Source organism: Zeus faber (genome assembly GCF_960531495.2).
Source record: "Zeus faber genome assembly, chromosome: 12".
Lineage (NCBI taxonomy): Eukaryota > Metazoa > Chordata > Actinopteri > Zeiformes > Zeidae > Zeus > Zeus faber.
The window spans coordinates 30305242-30320055 of NC_137196.1; the positions used below are offsets into that span (position 1 = coordinate 30305242).

The window sequence follows — 14814 nt, forward strand, 5'->3', positions numbered from 1 at the left end:
TTCCCCGGCCGGACAGTGCGGTTTGGTTTTGTAATTTGCAGGCTGTGTGCACGTCGGAAGGCTGCAACCCGCCGTGCGCGTGCAGCCCGTTTGCTTTGGACCGTGCGCTCTATGTCGCTTCCAGGTTTTGGGTCAACATGAGGTCATTGTCTGCAATCCTCGTGGGAAATCCGCAAGCATCTGCTGTGTTTCCCTCCGCGCCAGACAGGCAGTGTGCACGTGAAGACACACACACACTGGTGGTCTGACAGGTAGTTTCTCATCGTCTGACCTTGCTGCTGGAATGTGAACCGGGCCACTTGTCCAAAGTCTGCACGGCAAAACTCATAATTCCTCCTCCAGACATCTTTTTATTTACAACTTGGAGACCTTTGCCTCCAGTGGCCCACCGGACGGCCTGGCACGCTCTCGCCACCGTTCGTTTTGTTAGGAAATTTCACGATATAGTTCAGTGTTGTCTTTAAGGTGCGTTACAGTAAAGACATGCCGTTTTCTACTAATCAATGGTCATAATATCTACATTACCTGGTTCTCACATTTCTTATGTGTAAAATCGTATGAAAGCACAGATGGTAAACACCAACATAGCCTCAGATCATTGATATCAAGGTATTCTTCCAAAAATATTATATCATGTTTTGTCAGTGTCACCCAGCCCTAATGGAAACAGAAGTTTGCATTGCTGGTTGTTTCCTCCCGTAGTGTCTGCACAGGCGGTTAGAAAGCCTCCTGAAAGAAGGTACCAGCGTGGCTCAGGTGTACAGATCCAACTGCGCCGCGATCCAAACGGTGCAGTCAGCCGCTCTGCAGCTCCATCAGAGCAGTTTCCAGCATCTGCGACCGTAGCGGAGGGGGTGGGTTTTTGGAGCGGACGGCTGGGGTTATTTCTGGACACTGTTGTAGTCTGGAGGAGCCGGAGTGTGTCTCCATGTGCCTGCTGACTTTGTTCATTCAGGCTCCAGTAAATAGCCACGGCCGCAGATGTAAACACACTTGATTGTGTTTGGCTGCAAATTTGTTTTGGCTCAAGGCTGTCGGGGTTTTGAGTTTCCTCCGTCGCGAAGAGAAGGCGGGAAGGAAGTTCAATTCAGAGGTTGTCTGGAGGTAGTGATTCACTGGGGAATGGATAGAAATATATGAAGGCAATGCAGACATGCGTGTGCACAAGGAATGGCTTGGCAAGCGCTTTGAACGGGTTCAAATTGTGAGAAAGGCTCAAGAAGCCCCACTAGTAGTCTGTTTGGTCGCACCCACTGTCACGTCAGGTTCACAAAGCGAAGGCACCACGAACTGGTCTGACCGTGAGCTTTTATTTTACTGATTAATATTATTTATGAGTGAAGTATACGGTTTATACCTGTTCTACACAAAGAATAACTATCCTAGTAATGTTTTTTTTACAGTTATACACACAGCGTTACACTAGTTATTCGTGGCAGACTACTATAAACGCTTTTACACCCTTTTTACAAATGTTGCCTTTTTTTTTCTCTGAAACACAAAGATAATGTACCGTGGACCCAAAACCATGATACATACCGAACCGCGAGCACACTGCTGCGTCCCTAGTTGTTATACTCATGTTTCCCATTCCTAAAACAGGTATCTATGTTGTTTGGTGCAATGACTCCAATAACAATAATTGTGGAATCCGACTGAAATTGTAGATTGATGTGAGCATTTTGCCTCGTGCTCCAAACAAAAATGGCAGCCCTCCTAATTTACCAAGCAGATCTATTTTAACTGCGTGTTGCACAAGCAGTGAAAGTGGCGTTTCTTCTAATTTGGCACAAACTGGCTGCGTTCTGTGTTGGCGATCAGACAGTTGAAGAAAATGACCCTGATAGCTGTACGGGCTGTGATCATCCTTGTTTATCCTTCAACAGAAGACAAATTGTTCCTTCCTTATGGTTCAGGGTTTGATGCCTAACTTGTGAGACAGCGGTTCACTCTAATTTTCATTATGAACATTTAAGATAAAGGTCATTATACTTAAAGCCACTGAGTAATTTTGTATTCATCGTGACATTAGTGGTTATGGGTAAACGGCGTGGCTGCTGGTCTCTTTGGCACCTGTCATGGTTCCTTGGGATAAAAGAAAGCCGTGTATTTACACAACTCTGCATTCACTACGTGCGGCTGTTCTGCCGTCAGATTTGATTTGTTTTGGTGGCCTGGCTTGAGGAAAGGAACGAACCAAGCATTATCTGAAACCCACTTCGCCAGCGCGATAACATTTACATTACATTTACATTTAGTCATTTAGCAGACGCTTTTATCCAAAGCGACTTACAATTGTTCAAACACCGACGGACGCAGCCATCAGGAGCAATGAGGGGTTAAGTGTCTTGCTCAAGGACACTACAGCATGCTAGCAGGAGGAGCCTGGGATCCAACCAGCAACCTTTAGATTACTAGACCACCAGCTCTACCGCCTGAGCTACCATCCCAGAGCTTAAACGAAAATTTAGCACCGGATCTGGTGTCTTGCCACTTTGGGAGGAACCCCAGCACTGAATTGTAGTAATATATTACATTTCTGCAAAAAAACAGCACGCATGCTTGTTTACAAGCACACACACGACACTAAACTGCTGTTTATGTGGCAATGTTTGAGTACCGACACTGTTCTTGTATCAATAGGGGCGTTTTCGCACTGAACAGTTCTGGGCACTCCCTGAGGGTAACCAGGAACTGGGGCAGTTCCCCGACAACTAGAGACCTTCAAGGGCTTTTTCTAGTTGTATTGGCACTGCCAATGGCAACGGTGAAGTGACGTAAGCCAACGAGGGTTTCAGCACGACTTCCGTGTTGTGTTCACTCCGTAACGTTCACTTATTTCACCTCATCATTCTTCCCAAATCTGTTTCTGAACAAATTTGAGGCGAAAACTAATCAATCCAGTGGCTGAATCTTCACCTTATATTAGATCAACAAGGCATCATTTAAAAGTTTGTTCCAACTTTCGTAAGGCACGGGCTCGAATCTGGACACCACAAGGGGATTTTTTTTTTCTTTGTTCGATTAATGTCGGAAAATTAAATAAATACATCTACAATAAAAATTCAATGTTTATTGCTTTTTATTTTTATTGGTTATTATTTTATTACTGCTGAGCGTACGTGGGCTGGTCCGCACCCAAAGCGATGCGACTCGAGTGGGCGGACTGTCCTCAGTCCGAGGGACCGTTGAGGAACCGTGGACTTGGTCTGGACCAGTCACCGTGCGCTGACGCCACTGAAGGTTCCTCTTGTACCGGTTAATCCCTGCCCCGGAGTAGGAGCTAAAAAAGTCCCTCAAACGGTGTTCCAAGAACTACGGTTGTTCCTAGTTCCTGCAAACACAAAAAAATGGACGCTTCCTCCAAAAGTTCTTAGAACTATGAAAAAGTTCCCGCGGTGCGAAAACGCCTCGTGTGTTAGTGGCCAATCAAGCTTCTATCTGGTACTTCTTCATGTTGGATCTGAGACCTGTCTTAGTTTTTCTACATTTGTCTCCAGGGCTCATGTTAAAGATGCTAGGAAAGGCAATGGGGCGGATCAGAGGATACATCCAGACGTGACCCGAGTAAGAGCATACGTTTTTTATTTTTAAGTTACTTCGAAATAGCAATTTTTCACTCCATTTATTATGATTATTATTATTATGATTGCCCATTTGTTTTGCAGTGTGCGGCTCTAACACTGCAATCCATCTGTCTCTATCTATTGTGACGCTGGTTGTCATTTCAGTTCTTTTCAATACTTAATGTGAAACTTTGTCTCGCAGCCCAATCCATTTGGTGTGTATTCTGAGTTGTATCATCTTAAAAAAAACCCCAAAAAACACTTGTCACTCGAGCGGATTGTGTCCTGCGGGCGGGAGGCCGCCTTCCGCTCTGTCGTTGAGTCGTTGTGAAACCATGAACACACACACACTCTGCCTCTCCAGAGATCATGCTGAGCGCTGCCTTGTTGACACGCTGCCCAGATCGGGGCCAAAGCGCTTCCTACTACTACGTCTGACTGGGACTCCATCCAGCCGCTCCGTCTGCTCCCGTAGCCGCTCAGGCTACCTGCGCCCCGTAACCACGTCGCCGCCCTGTTCATATCCACATCAAGTCACACCCGGTTTTAATGTCAAGCCAATTACCTGATATCAATTATCAGAGTTCCCCCCCCCCGTGGACTAACAAAGTGTAATGTTATCTTGATTGGCATCGTAGCGCGATGTCGCCTCACTCAATAGTCAATATGTAAACAACGTGTTGCATGATAACGCGGTTGTTGTTTTTGTCATTGCTGACAAGTTCAGTTTCAGTCACTTTTCTTCTTGTTTTTGGAAATGTCCACATTTTATCCCGTGGTTGGGATTTGAACATAGGACGGGTTTTCACCTGCACCAATAAAAACTTGAAACAGTGTCGTCTGATCTCCAGCACAGGACGATGGTCCTCCACGTGTCCATTTTCCAGCTTAGTTATTCCCACAGTGCAAGGCTGTTTGATGAGCATGCACTCTGGCTCAGATCTGTTATTTGTACGAACCACAGCCTTGGGAATGAAACAAGTTGTGTGTACTGTGGTGGATTAAAAAAATAAAAGAAAATTTAAAAAAAGCGACAAAATGAAATCTTATGTCAACCATTTCCCAGCAGTCCAAAATGGACTATTTCTATGATTGGCAGAGTTATGAGACTAAGTAGTTTAACAGTTGTCTCAGTATCACGGTCGAGGATGCAGACGGTGCGTCTCCACGCGCCTCTGGTTCTGCTGCTCTGACTCTCAAAGCCTCTGGGCTTCACGTCTGTTTCTCTCTCCAGCGTCGATGGGACCTCGAGAAACTCTGAAATTTTAATGCCAGTTCTGAGGTCATTGCCCCTCAGTGGCTGGCTGCTGGTTAACGCTCCCCTTCAAACACCGTTGGAGTACGCCTCGCTCCGGGGTTGGCGGCACATGTCCAGGAGGTGACAAAACTGTCCTCAAGTGTTTTTTTTTATTTTATTTTTTTTAAAGTCCCGTTTTTGTTTTTCACATTTGAGCTTGATGGTTTTCAAACGATGTGTATTCTATTCAAAGTTCTTTATGTGTGTTACGACCCTGGAGATTTGAAAGAGCTTTGGTGGCGGTGCATGTTGGTGGTTGCCTTTATCCGACATGCCCGGGGTGTTTGGCTCGGCAGCAGTCTGGTGGGAACGCCTCCAACACGGTGTTTGCTGTGAAACCGGAAGGGTGACTGTTGACAGTTGCCTTATGTAATGTAGTTGCAGGTGTGCATGGATCTGGTTTTATAACTGTACAAATGACTCAGCAAAGTTATTGATCCACAGCCTGCCAGAATATTGCAAGGCTTTTGTTCCGAAATTAGTTTTTCGTTCAGATTAGTTACGTTTTATTTTAACAACTTATTTTTCTGATGTTGTGCCTTAGCATTCAAGGTTAAAAAAAAAAAACAGGTACATTTACAGGTCAGGAATATGCTTGAACTCTGATGGATCTGATACCCAGGAAACACTGATGTCTTTTTCCAAAAGCATAGAGGTGCAGGGAAATGTTTCCTTACAGACACTCAAGGGAACCTATTCTGCTGCTTTTCAACAAGTCAATATAGGTCTCTGAGGTCCCCAAAACATGTTTTTAACATTTTCTGATGAAAATACCATATAAATGATTCATTCTAACATGACTCTATGCTGTCCTGTACCAGGACGGTCTGTTTCACCCCCCCCCCCCCCCCCCAGTTCTGTAAGCCAATGGGGTTTGAGTGTGACTTCCAGGTTCCCTTGTATTTAGTCTGTAAACTTTCACTGATTTGACCTTATCAGTAGAAGGCTGGACATGAAATGTTTGCTGCCAAGCGATCGCCACCCAATAATCGAATCTTCTGGCATTATCGTCTCGGCAAAAGAAGAATACAGCTGTAGCAGGTTTGCTGCCCCGTTCAGCCGGAATGACAGAGAGAGACGCAGGTTTGGCTGGATGTTTGCCGGCACACCGGGTTTTATTTGGGACAGTTAAGCATAAAGCGCTCTGGTGCTGCGGTAACGCATGATCAAATAAAGTGGACACAGAAATGAGTCTTTTACCGGTGGCAGCTGTGGAACGCTCTGTTTAGGAGCGCACCCCCAGATCCCTGCCCAGATCCCTGCCCGTGGGGCTCCCTCACTGTAAGGGACACATAAGAAAACGTCCCATCTGCTGTGATGGGCCAGTCAGCTCAACTAGACACAGCTGATACTGAAGCGGGGCGTGGCCATGCTGACTTCCCCTTCGCCTCATGGCAGCGGCTCGACCACGCCCCCAAGTCTGCCACAGTCATTAACACTTATTTCTTTAAACAGAACAAATATTTAACATTTCCAAGGGTTTGGGAATAAATCACATAAATGTTTATTTTTACAGTGCTAAACAAAGTCGGCTATGTTAAAACTAAAAAAAACTGAGCGGCATTGCCTGTCCAGGGCGTCTCTCCGACGGCGGTTGAATTAAGTCAAATCAACTTAAACAGCCTTTCCTAACATCCCCAGATATTACATTTGAAACAGTATAACATTTAAGTCTGGTAGTGTTAAATAAATAAAACAAAATAAAGTAGATCAGCATTGCCTGAAGGGGTTAGGCCAAAATGCACTTTACAGTGACAGTCCCCGTTTATTCTACTTGTGCTCGTTGACGAAATAAACAAACAGTTTTAAAAAATTGTACGTCCTGTTGCATTTTCAGTTGACTTTAGCTGCCTTGAAGTGTGTGTGTGTGTCTGTGTGTCTGTGTGTGTGTGTCTGTGTGTGTGTGTGTGTGTGTGTGTGTGTGTGTGTGTGTCAGAGACCAAAATGTATGTGCAAAGTGAGTTTTTCATAATGGCACCCCTTTAAAAGTGCTGGAAAAGTCCTTGACTTGAACTCCATCTGACTCCAGGCCAGACAATCCACGTGTTGTCCGACCTTATTAAGGATGGAAATGTACCGGTGCCGGTTTGTCCTATTTCTAGGAAGAGTGCAGGTTTCCAGTAAGCTACTCACTCTTGGGTACCTGCTGGTGCAGAGTACCATTAAAATGTGAATTTAGTTTGTTTCCATCATTTGGGTCGAGGAAAATGCACGTTCTGCCTGGGAATTCATTTGAATTGGAGATTAGAACAAAAAGGTTTTTTTACCTTGAACATGTAGACATTTTTCTCCAACTCAATTATTGTGTGGCGCGCGGTCTTGGTAGGGACGGCCCTGAGGTCTGTGTCTGTGGATGCCCCGATGGAGACGCCCTCTGACCTGAACCTTCTGTCCTCCTTCAGGAGCACCACCTCCAGAGGGCGATCTCCGCCCAGCAGGTCTACGGCGAGAAGAGGGACAACATGGTGATCCCCGTCCCGGAGGCCGAGAGCAACATTGCCTACTACGAGTCCCTCTACCCGGGGGACTTCAAGATGCCAAAGCAGCTCATTCACATACAGCGTGAGTAGAAGCTGGAGGAGGTTTCCTTCTGAAACACCGTTTCCAGGTGGATCTCTTCCAGGTGGATCGCTTCCAGGTCCAGTGCAGCCTAGTGGCAGAGGCTCACTATCCACACACTGTACTTGAATGTTGTTTGTTTTTGTTCTGTGTTGGACGCTGTGTCTTGTGACGTTAGTGTGAAGCTGAAATGGACTTTGTGTTCCGTAGTTTGGTTTTCCCATTTTGGACCATGGATTTATCATCTGGAGTGCATGTTGCAGTGGTGAGTTTCCATAATGAACCACAGTAGAAACATTCCTTCATGACCTTCAAGACTCCTCTGTGGTTCAAAGGTCACCAGTTAAACGACCCCGCCCCAGGTATTTCTAATGGGTTGGGCATGAATAGGGGTGGGAATCGCCAGGGATCTCACAATACTGTACTAATACTTTGTTTTGAAATATACCAAGTATTGCCATACGATCCCATACTGTAATATTGAGATACATTGCTAGTTGATTTCTCCCCTGACTGCAGTAAAAAGTTAAAAGCGCATCTTTTTTTCTCCATTTTGGTCTTGAAAACACTGTCATGGCGTAAACGTACGCATGCGTCAGTGTTGTCAATACAGACGTCACATTCGATACGTGCTATGTTTACATCCAGCGGCACCATTGTTAAAATACTCACTTGGTATGAGACGAGCGTGACAGCTTTTTCCCCTTTTCCACCACTTTCACCAGTTGTGGTGATGAGATCAAACAAAACTTTTTTCCCCAATGGTAGAACATGTTTATTCATATATCAACAAACAAACAGTGGACAACTGGTAATGAAAATGACACTCAAACTGACTCTGTTGCCTAGTCTCACGTTATTTACAGAGAGAAACAGGCTCTAGAGACCCCTGTCTGGTCTACACCCCTCTGTCTGGTCTAGAGACCCCTGTCTGGTCTACACCCCTCTGTCTGGTCTAGAGACCCCTGTCTGGTCTACACCCCTCTGTCTGGTCTAGAGACCCCTGTCTGGTCTACACCCCTCTGTCTGGTCTAGAGACCCCTGTCTGGTCTACACACCTCTGTCTGGTCCAGACTCCTCTGGTTGCTGCTGTATGTCGCTGCCAAGGCTGTGCCTCCGCCGTATTGGGGAGGGCAAAATCCACTAGTAAACAAATACAATGTGTATTGAGAGACTCCATGAGAAAATCGACTCATTTAACTCATTTAATTCTGAAGTGATTTGAATGAAATCTGATTTATTATAATCGTGAGAAATTGAACTTGATACTGGCTACTTATTTGAAAAAGTTAATTTAATTGATTCATTAAATAAACCAGACTTTTTGTTCCCCTGACTCCATTTAGGAGAAGAACATCCAGTCAGTTCGTCTGTGCACCGTGAGACACAAGTCCACTTCTGCAGGCTGGACAGTTGGACAAATAATGTCACTAATACCATACCATTTTTTTTTTTTTTTAATCTTTATTAATTCACTTTAGACACTGACAAATACAATAGTATAATTCAATACTATAATATGATAATACTGTAATATGATAATACTATACTATAATATATTAATAAAATACTTCAATACAATTCTATAATATGATAATACTATAACATGATAATACAATACCCTAATATAATAGGATTATACAATACTACATACAATGTAGTCGATTTTGAGACCAATGTTCTGGGGAACAAAAATAGTCTTGTTCATTTTATTAATTAATTGATTTAATAATTTATTCAATAACAAGCAGCTAGGCAGCTTTATAACAGTATAATAGATATAGAAATCTATACTTTGGAGGAAACTCACAAAGGCTGAAGTTCTAAATAATTGACACTTGATGTTGCATATTCATAGATGGGAGCCTGCGTGTCCCAGAGGAAGTTGTCTATTCAGGTTCATGTTTTTCCATAGCGCTGATCAGAGCCAGTAACTGATTTTCATTCCAGTAGGTAACCAGTGTCATGTTCGATTTCTCCCGTTTATAACAAACTAAATTTCATGAAAATTGAGAGCTAAGCGAGTTACAGTGGATTTTGTAGTGGAGTCTGCATCTCTCAATACACATTGTGTAACTGTCACATACGCATGACGTAGACGAACGCCGTCGCTGGCGCGTCGCGTCATTTGTTGTCACTAGTTTTCCTTCGGGACTTCCTGCTGCTGATACCAGCTCCGCCATGGTTCCATTGGACACACAAACTGGAACAGCAACAGCCGGTTCTATTGGTTGAATAGATTTATTTATTTTTTTATTCTCTTACCAAAAACTGTAATTCGTATTCGGAGTTTATATAATAAAATACTATACATACTTGGCGTGTGTATCGATACAATATCGCCTACACAAAATATGGCGGTACTATGCTGTCGTGATTTTTCTTTTCCTCCACCCCTAGGCACAAACACACTGCTGTGGAAAGGACCAACACTGTGTATTTTGTGTATTTTGTGTATTTCAACACTGTGCATCGGTGGTTTGAAGTGGCAGTAACCGTGTTTGTGTTTTTAGACCTTCTTGTACGCTGCAGGTTTGACACTCGTCGCTCACGGGAGTGTGCTGTGATCTGCCTCTGATCTGGGGCTTTGCTCGGCGATCTCAGAAAAAAACCTGTCGGCGAGTAGAAAGTCAGGCCAGAATGACGTAGTCTGAACTCTGCATTAAATAGCGGCATTTTTCGGGTTTATTTTTCGATTATCCTGCCATATTTTTATTGCATATGTCACTAGTTTCCAATTATATTGCCCCTTTTATATTTTCATTCTCATATTTTATTCTGAGGCTGTTATATTAACTGCCTACTGTTTATTGTGAGCTGCTGGGGAATTGCAATTTCCCTCCGGGTGAAATCAGTCTTAAATCTTATTAGAATGTCTTCCCCCCCCCCCCCCCCCAAGTATGAGGAGAAGGAGCAGTTCTGCTCATGGAGGTTTTTAAGGAGGAAGGGAGTTGTTTTAACGTGACGTCTTCTACATCTGTGGCTCCGCCCGTCTTGGTGGTGTGAGTTTTAGCACCGGGCACCAGGCGAGGTCTCTGAGGACTGGAAGGAACTCATCCCCTCCATGAACTCTGTGTGGGGGGAGGTAATGAGCTGTGATTAACACTGGCCCGACTAGAAGGTCAATGAGACACAACATGGCCCACACTGGGATTCATGTAGATATTGGGAAATGGTCGTTAACATATTAATGTTTAATTAACACCGACTCTTATTTATGCCACTCATTCAGTGGAACTCTAGACAGTCAGAATCTGAATTTTAGAGTCACTCAGTGTGTTTACATGCGCTAAATACCAGATTAAGCTCAATATTCGGGTTCAGGTAACGATGCGTTTAAGGGATTTAGGTGCGTTTGGAATGATGACTGAAAAACCAAAGTTGACGCGGAGAGTGGCGTTTTGGGGTTATTGACAGGAAGCACTTGCTCCAACGTCCGACCAAGAGCGCGAGTGTTTACCACCGGTTTCCATGGTGATGTTTATCCGCCCAAACAACTCCTTCCTGGTTGGATATCTGAGGGAGGGGAATGGGGCATGCCTTGTTTTGACACCCTGATCGTGTCCGGGTTCGGGTGTTCACACGCCACAATGGATGGAATGATTGAGGAGAAATCAAGGTCCGCTCATCGGGTCGTGCTTACGCCCATTTCTACTTTTGGAAGGTGTTGACATGACGGTTGCAATATTCCGAAAATGGCCTTAACCCCGTTTGTGATCGGCTCATTGACTGTTTGGCTCTCTCTCTCAGCTTTCAGCCTGGACACGGAGCAGCCCGACTACGACCTGGATACGGAGGACGAAGCCTTCGTCGTCAAGCTGAAGAAGAAGATGGAGATTAGCTTCCTGCAGTTTGAGGAGATGGTGGATCGTCTGGAGAAGGGCAGCGGGCAGCAGGTTGGTTTTGTACGCTCCGTACGCCAAGGTCCCCCTCTCCATGACTGACGCAGTGACTCTCCCTGCGTCCATCTGGTCCCTCTGTCATGACTCTGTATCCCTCTCAAACAGATCACTCTCAATACTCAGTAGGTCTAGCTGGTTGTCAACCTTTAGTCAGGTAATATTTGAAGGAATATTTACTTGATTTTCTAAAGATGGCTTCAGGAGATACTAGCTTAATCATTGAACTGGATCAAACCTTCCAGCAAAGCCCCAAAACAAAAGTAAAGTTTTTCTATTGTTTTAAGTGTTGGCCTTGTTTATTCAGGATGAACTGTTGAACATCGTGTTGGACTGACTCCTCCTCCTCCTCCTCCTCCTGCAGTCGGTGAGCCTGAAGGAGGCCAAGCTGCTCCTGAAGGAGGATGACGAGCTGATCCAGGAGGTGTTCGACTACTGGAGCCGCAGGAGGAAGGTGTGTGCGGCCGGCTGCCTCACCCCCAACTTCAAGCAGGAGAAGAGGGACGGATCCAGCACCAGCGACCCATACGTGGCCTTCCGCCGGCGAACCGAGAAGATGCAGACCAGGAAGGTGAACTCTCCGGGCGAATGTTGTGTATAAATGCTCAGGCCTGGAGTTCCATGTGTAAGGGTGTTGTAATGACGGGAAAAAATTAGGATTTGAATCCAGGAAGGGACAGAGAGGGTGTTTCCCGTCCGGACCCGTGTTTAACAATCGTCGCTCATGAAGAGTAGAAAGTCTGTCCAAACTGCCCAAAATTTCACAGAGGCGCAGAGTTCATCCAACCTTTAGACTTAGTAAGTAAAAGCATTTTATCAACTCTCTGTCAAGAGTCTTCGTCGACCAAGTTTTTCATTGGTCGGTTTATTGCAGGGGGGGGAAAAAAAACCTTCATTCAGGAGCTGCGACTTGTCAAAATTAACCTTATATCCTAGGTGGCTTATAGCTCCACAGTTTTCCCGTGGAATCGGGCTACTTTTGAAGTGAAGCCATGATAGCAATGCTGCTGGACTTTCAAAGCAGTGTACTCTATATGGTTTGGCAGGGGCATATATTTGAGTTCTGGTATTGTGCCGGTTTTGTCGCAGACCTGGTGCCCCGGCACTGCGAGTTTAGCGAGTCCGCGGTACGAGGGGTAACTGACACACCGGGACAACGATCTACCGTATGCCACACTTCAGTGAAAATTATGTCAATATGTAGTTTAAATGTGTACATCAATAAAATATGAATAGGGCCTAATATGTTTTACCAACATAATATTTTGCCGGTGTTGGTACCAGATGTTCTCGGCGAGGCGGCTCACTTTGTGTGCTCAGTGCTTGTAAATTAAATTGATATTTTAAAGACTGGTATTAGGTTTTGTATTTGACAGTAATGTAGCACAGTGTTGATAATATTTGTTTGTAACATTCTTTCTCAGCCCTGGAACTCAAACCGTTTTATGAAGCTCCAAAAACATATATTAAAATAATGAAATTAATTTCCTGAACGTGCGACAATTAGTCGACTAATAGTCCTCTAGGAAAATCTTTAGTCAGGGACAGCCCTAATTTCTACTGATCTAACCCGGTCCCAGTAGATGGTGCTCGGGAAACTCTAATAATAATATATTTATTATATGATAATAAAATATAATTATTGTAGGGCACATGTTCTTCTACTAATGGCTGCTGCTTTTTTTTTGCCGTTGCCCCATTGGAGAAATGTGCATATACATGTTGTTTCTGACAAAAAAAAGACTTGGATTTTCAGCACTGTTTTGGCTGAAGCAGGTTGTGGAGTCTGCCTCATATCAATCTGACTGGGTGTTTCAGGCTCTTTACTCCACCCGGTGATGGGGCGACAGCACCCCTAACTCCAGTCGCCAGTGTCTTCTGCTGGGAAGGTTCATTAGTTCTTAGAACTATCATGCCCCCAGTGGCCAAGTGCAGAACTGGGCAGAAATAGCCGAAAGAAAAGTTCCCAGCTTTAAAATGCATTTTTAGTTTTAAGATAAATGTTCTATACGCCACGCAAAGAACACAACATGTTGTCATAGGCCGACAGAAATGTTATATTTAACTTTTCCGTAGAAAAAGTTTCTGAGCCCCTGGTTTAACCCTCCGTCTCCCTCAGAATCGCAAGAACGACGAGGCATCGTACGAGAAGATGCTGAAGCTGCGGCGTAACCTGAGCCGAGCCGTCACCATCCTGGAGATGATCAAGAGGAGGGAGAAGAGCAAGCGGGAGCTGCTGCACCTCACGCTGGAGGTCTTCCAGAAGAGGTGAGGGGCCGCTGGCTTTGTTGGGGGCCACAGACAGTTGCACGGCTCAGCAGGATCCTGGAAAACCCGCATTTCCTGGACATGTGCCTTGACTTTACTAAAGGCTGCTTTAGATTGAATGGATGTTTATATAATGCAGCGTAATACCATATGTATATTATATAATCTCTTTTATAAAATTCAGAATGCAGCACAATACAAAAATAATGAATAAAACAAAGTGACAAGTATTACAGATGACCTTTGTCAAATTGCTCAATACATTGGTTTCCTCACCAAATTTTGGTCACGGAAAGAAACAAAATACAATTCCCCTTCAAGTTCATTGAAATAAAATCTTAGGAATTTCAGTCTAATTTGAAATGACAGTAGAAGTGTCAACTTATCTTAAAACCCTGCATGAATATTCACGGTTGACTTGAAATAAATGACATAAACCCTTTCCCAGTGGAACCACAGTTATTAAACGAGGCTTTTGGTTCTTCCTCCTGGAAGGAACGTCATGTCGGACTTCAGCGGGGAGGTGATGGCGGAGGTTCTGGCCCAGCGAGCGCTGGTCAAGCCCCAGATCATCCCTCTGGTTCCCATCGTCAACCAGTACAGACACCAGGAGCACACGGACCTCAAGGACTACAAATCCAAGGTGAGAAACCAGACCAAAACCTCTCCCCTCGCCCCCGACTCTTCAGAACGCCGGAGATAGTTTTCGAGGAGGACGTCTTGACTAATCCCTCCAATCTCTTCTTCCCGCTGCGCAGCCAGAGAAGTCGGAAGTGCTGCGGCCGAAGAGGAAGTACGAGAAGAAGCAGAAGGTTCTTCCTGCCGTGTCGGCAGCTTCCCACCACCACCCGGGGCCCGTCGTCTTCAACGCCAAGGACCTCAACCAGTATGACTTCCCCAGCTCCGACGACGAGCCCTTCTCCCAGGTGACACCAAATGCACCACCATATGGAGGAATACTCACAATTTACAAATATACACCGCGTTCCAAATTATATTTTTCGCTGATTTTCCTAAATAGTCGATGCAAATGACAGTCAGTATAATGTTGAAGTCATCAACCTTTAGGGTATAATTTGAATGTTAATGAACAAACCTCCCAATGAAACAGTATTTTTTTCAAAAATAAAAAACTCAAAATGCACTGTTCCAAATTATTATGCACAACAGAGTTTCACAACACTTTATAGGTTGTAAAGAACTGAAAATGGTCATTTGTTGAATG

General features: G+C 44.6%; 1 protein-coding gene across 1 annotated transcript in view; it reads left to right on the plus strand.

The window, feature by feature from the left end:
• The window catches only part of LOC307238600 (enhancer of polycomb homolog 1-like), a 30609-nt gene that overhangs the window by 2689 nt on the left and 13106 nt on the right, over positions 1–14814 (plus strand). The window contains exons 2-7 of the mRNA XM_080011658.1: positions 7266–7425; positions 11173–11318; positions 11686–11892; positions 13441–13589; positions 14085–14232; positions 14348–14515. Coding sequence (XP_079867784.1) covers positions 7266–7425; positions 11173–11318; positions 11686–11892; positions 13441–13589; positions 14085–14232; positions 14348–14515 — 978 coding nt within the window. The remainder of the gene's footprint in view (positions 1–7265; positions 7426–11172; positions 11319–11685; positions 11893–13440; positions 13590–14084; positions 14233–14347; positions 14516–14814) is intronic.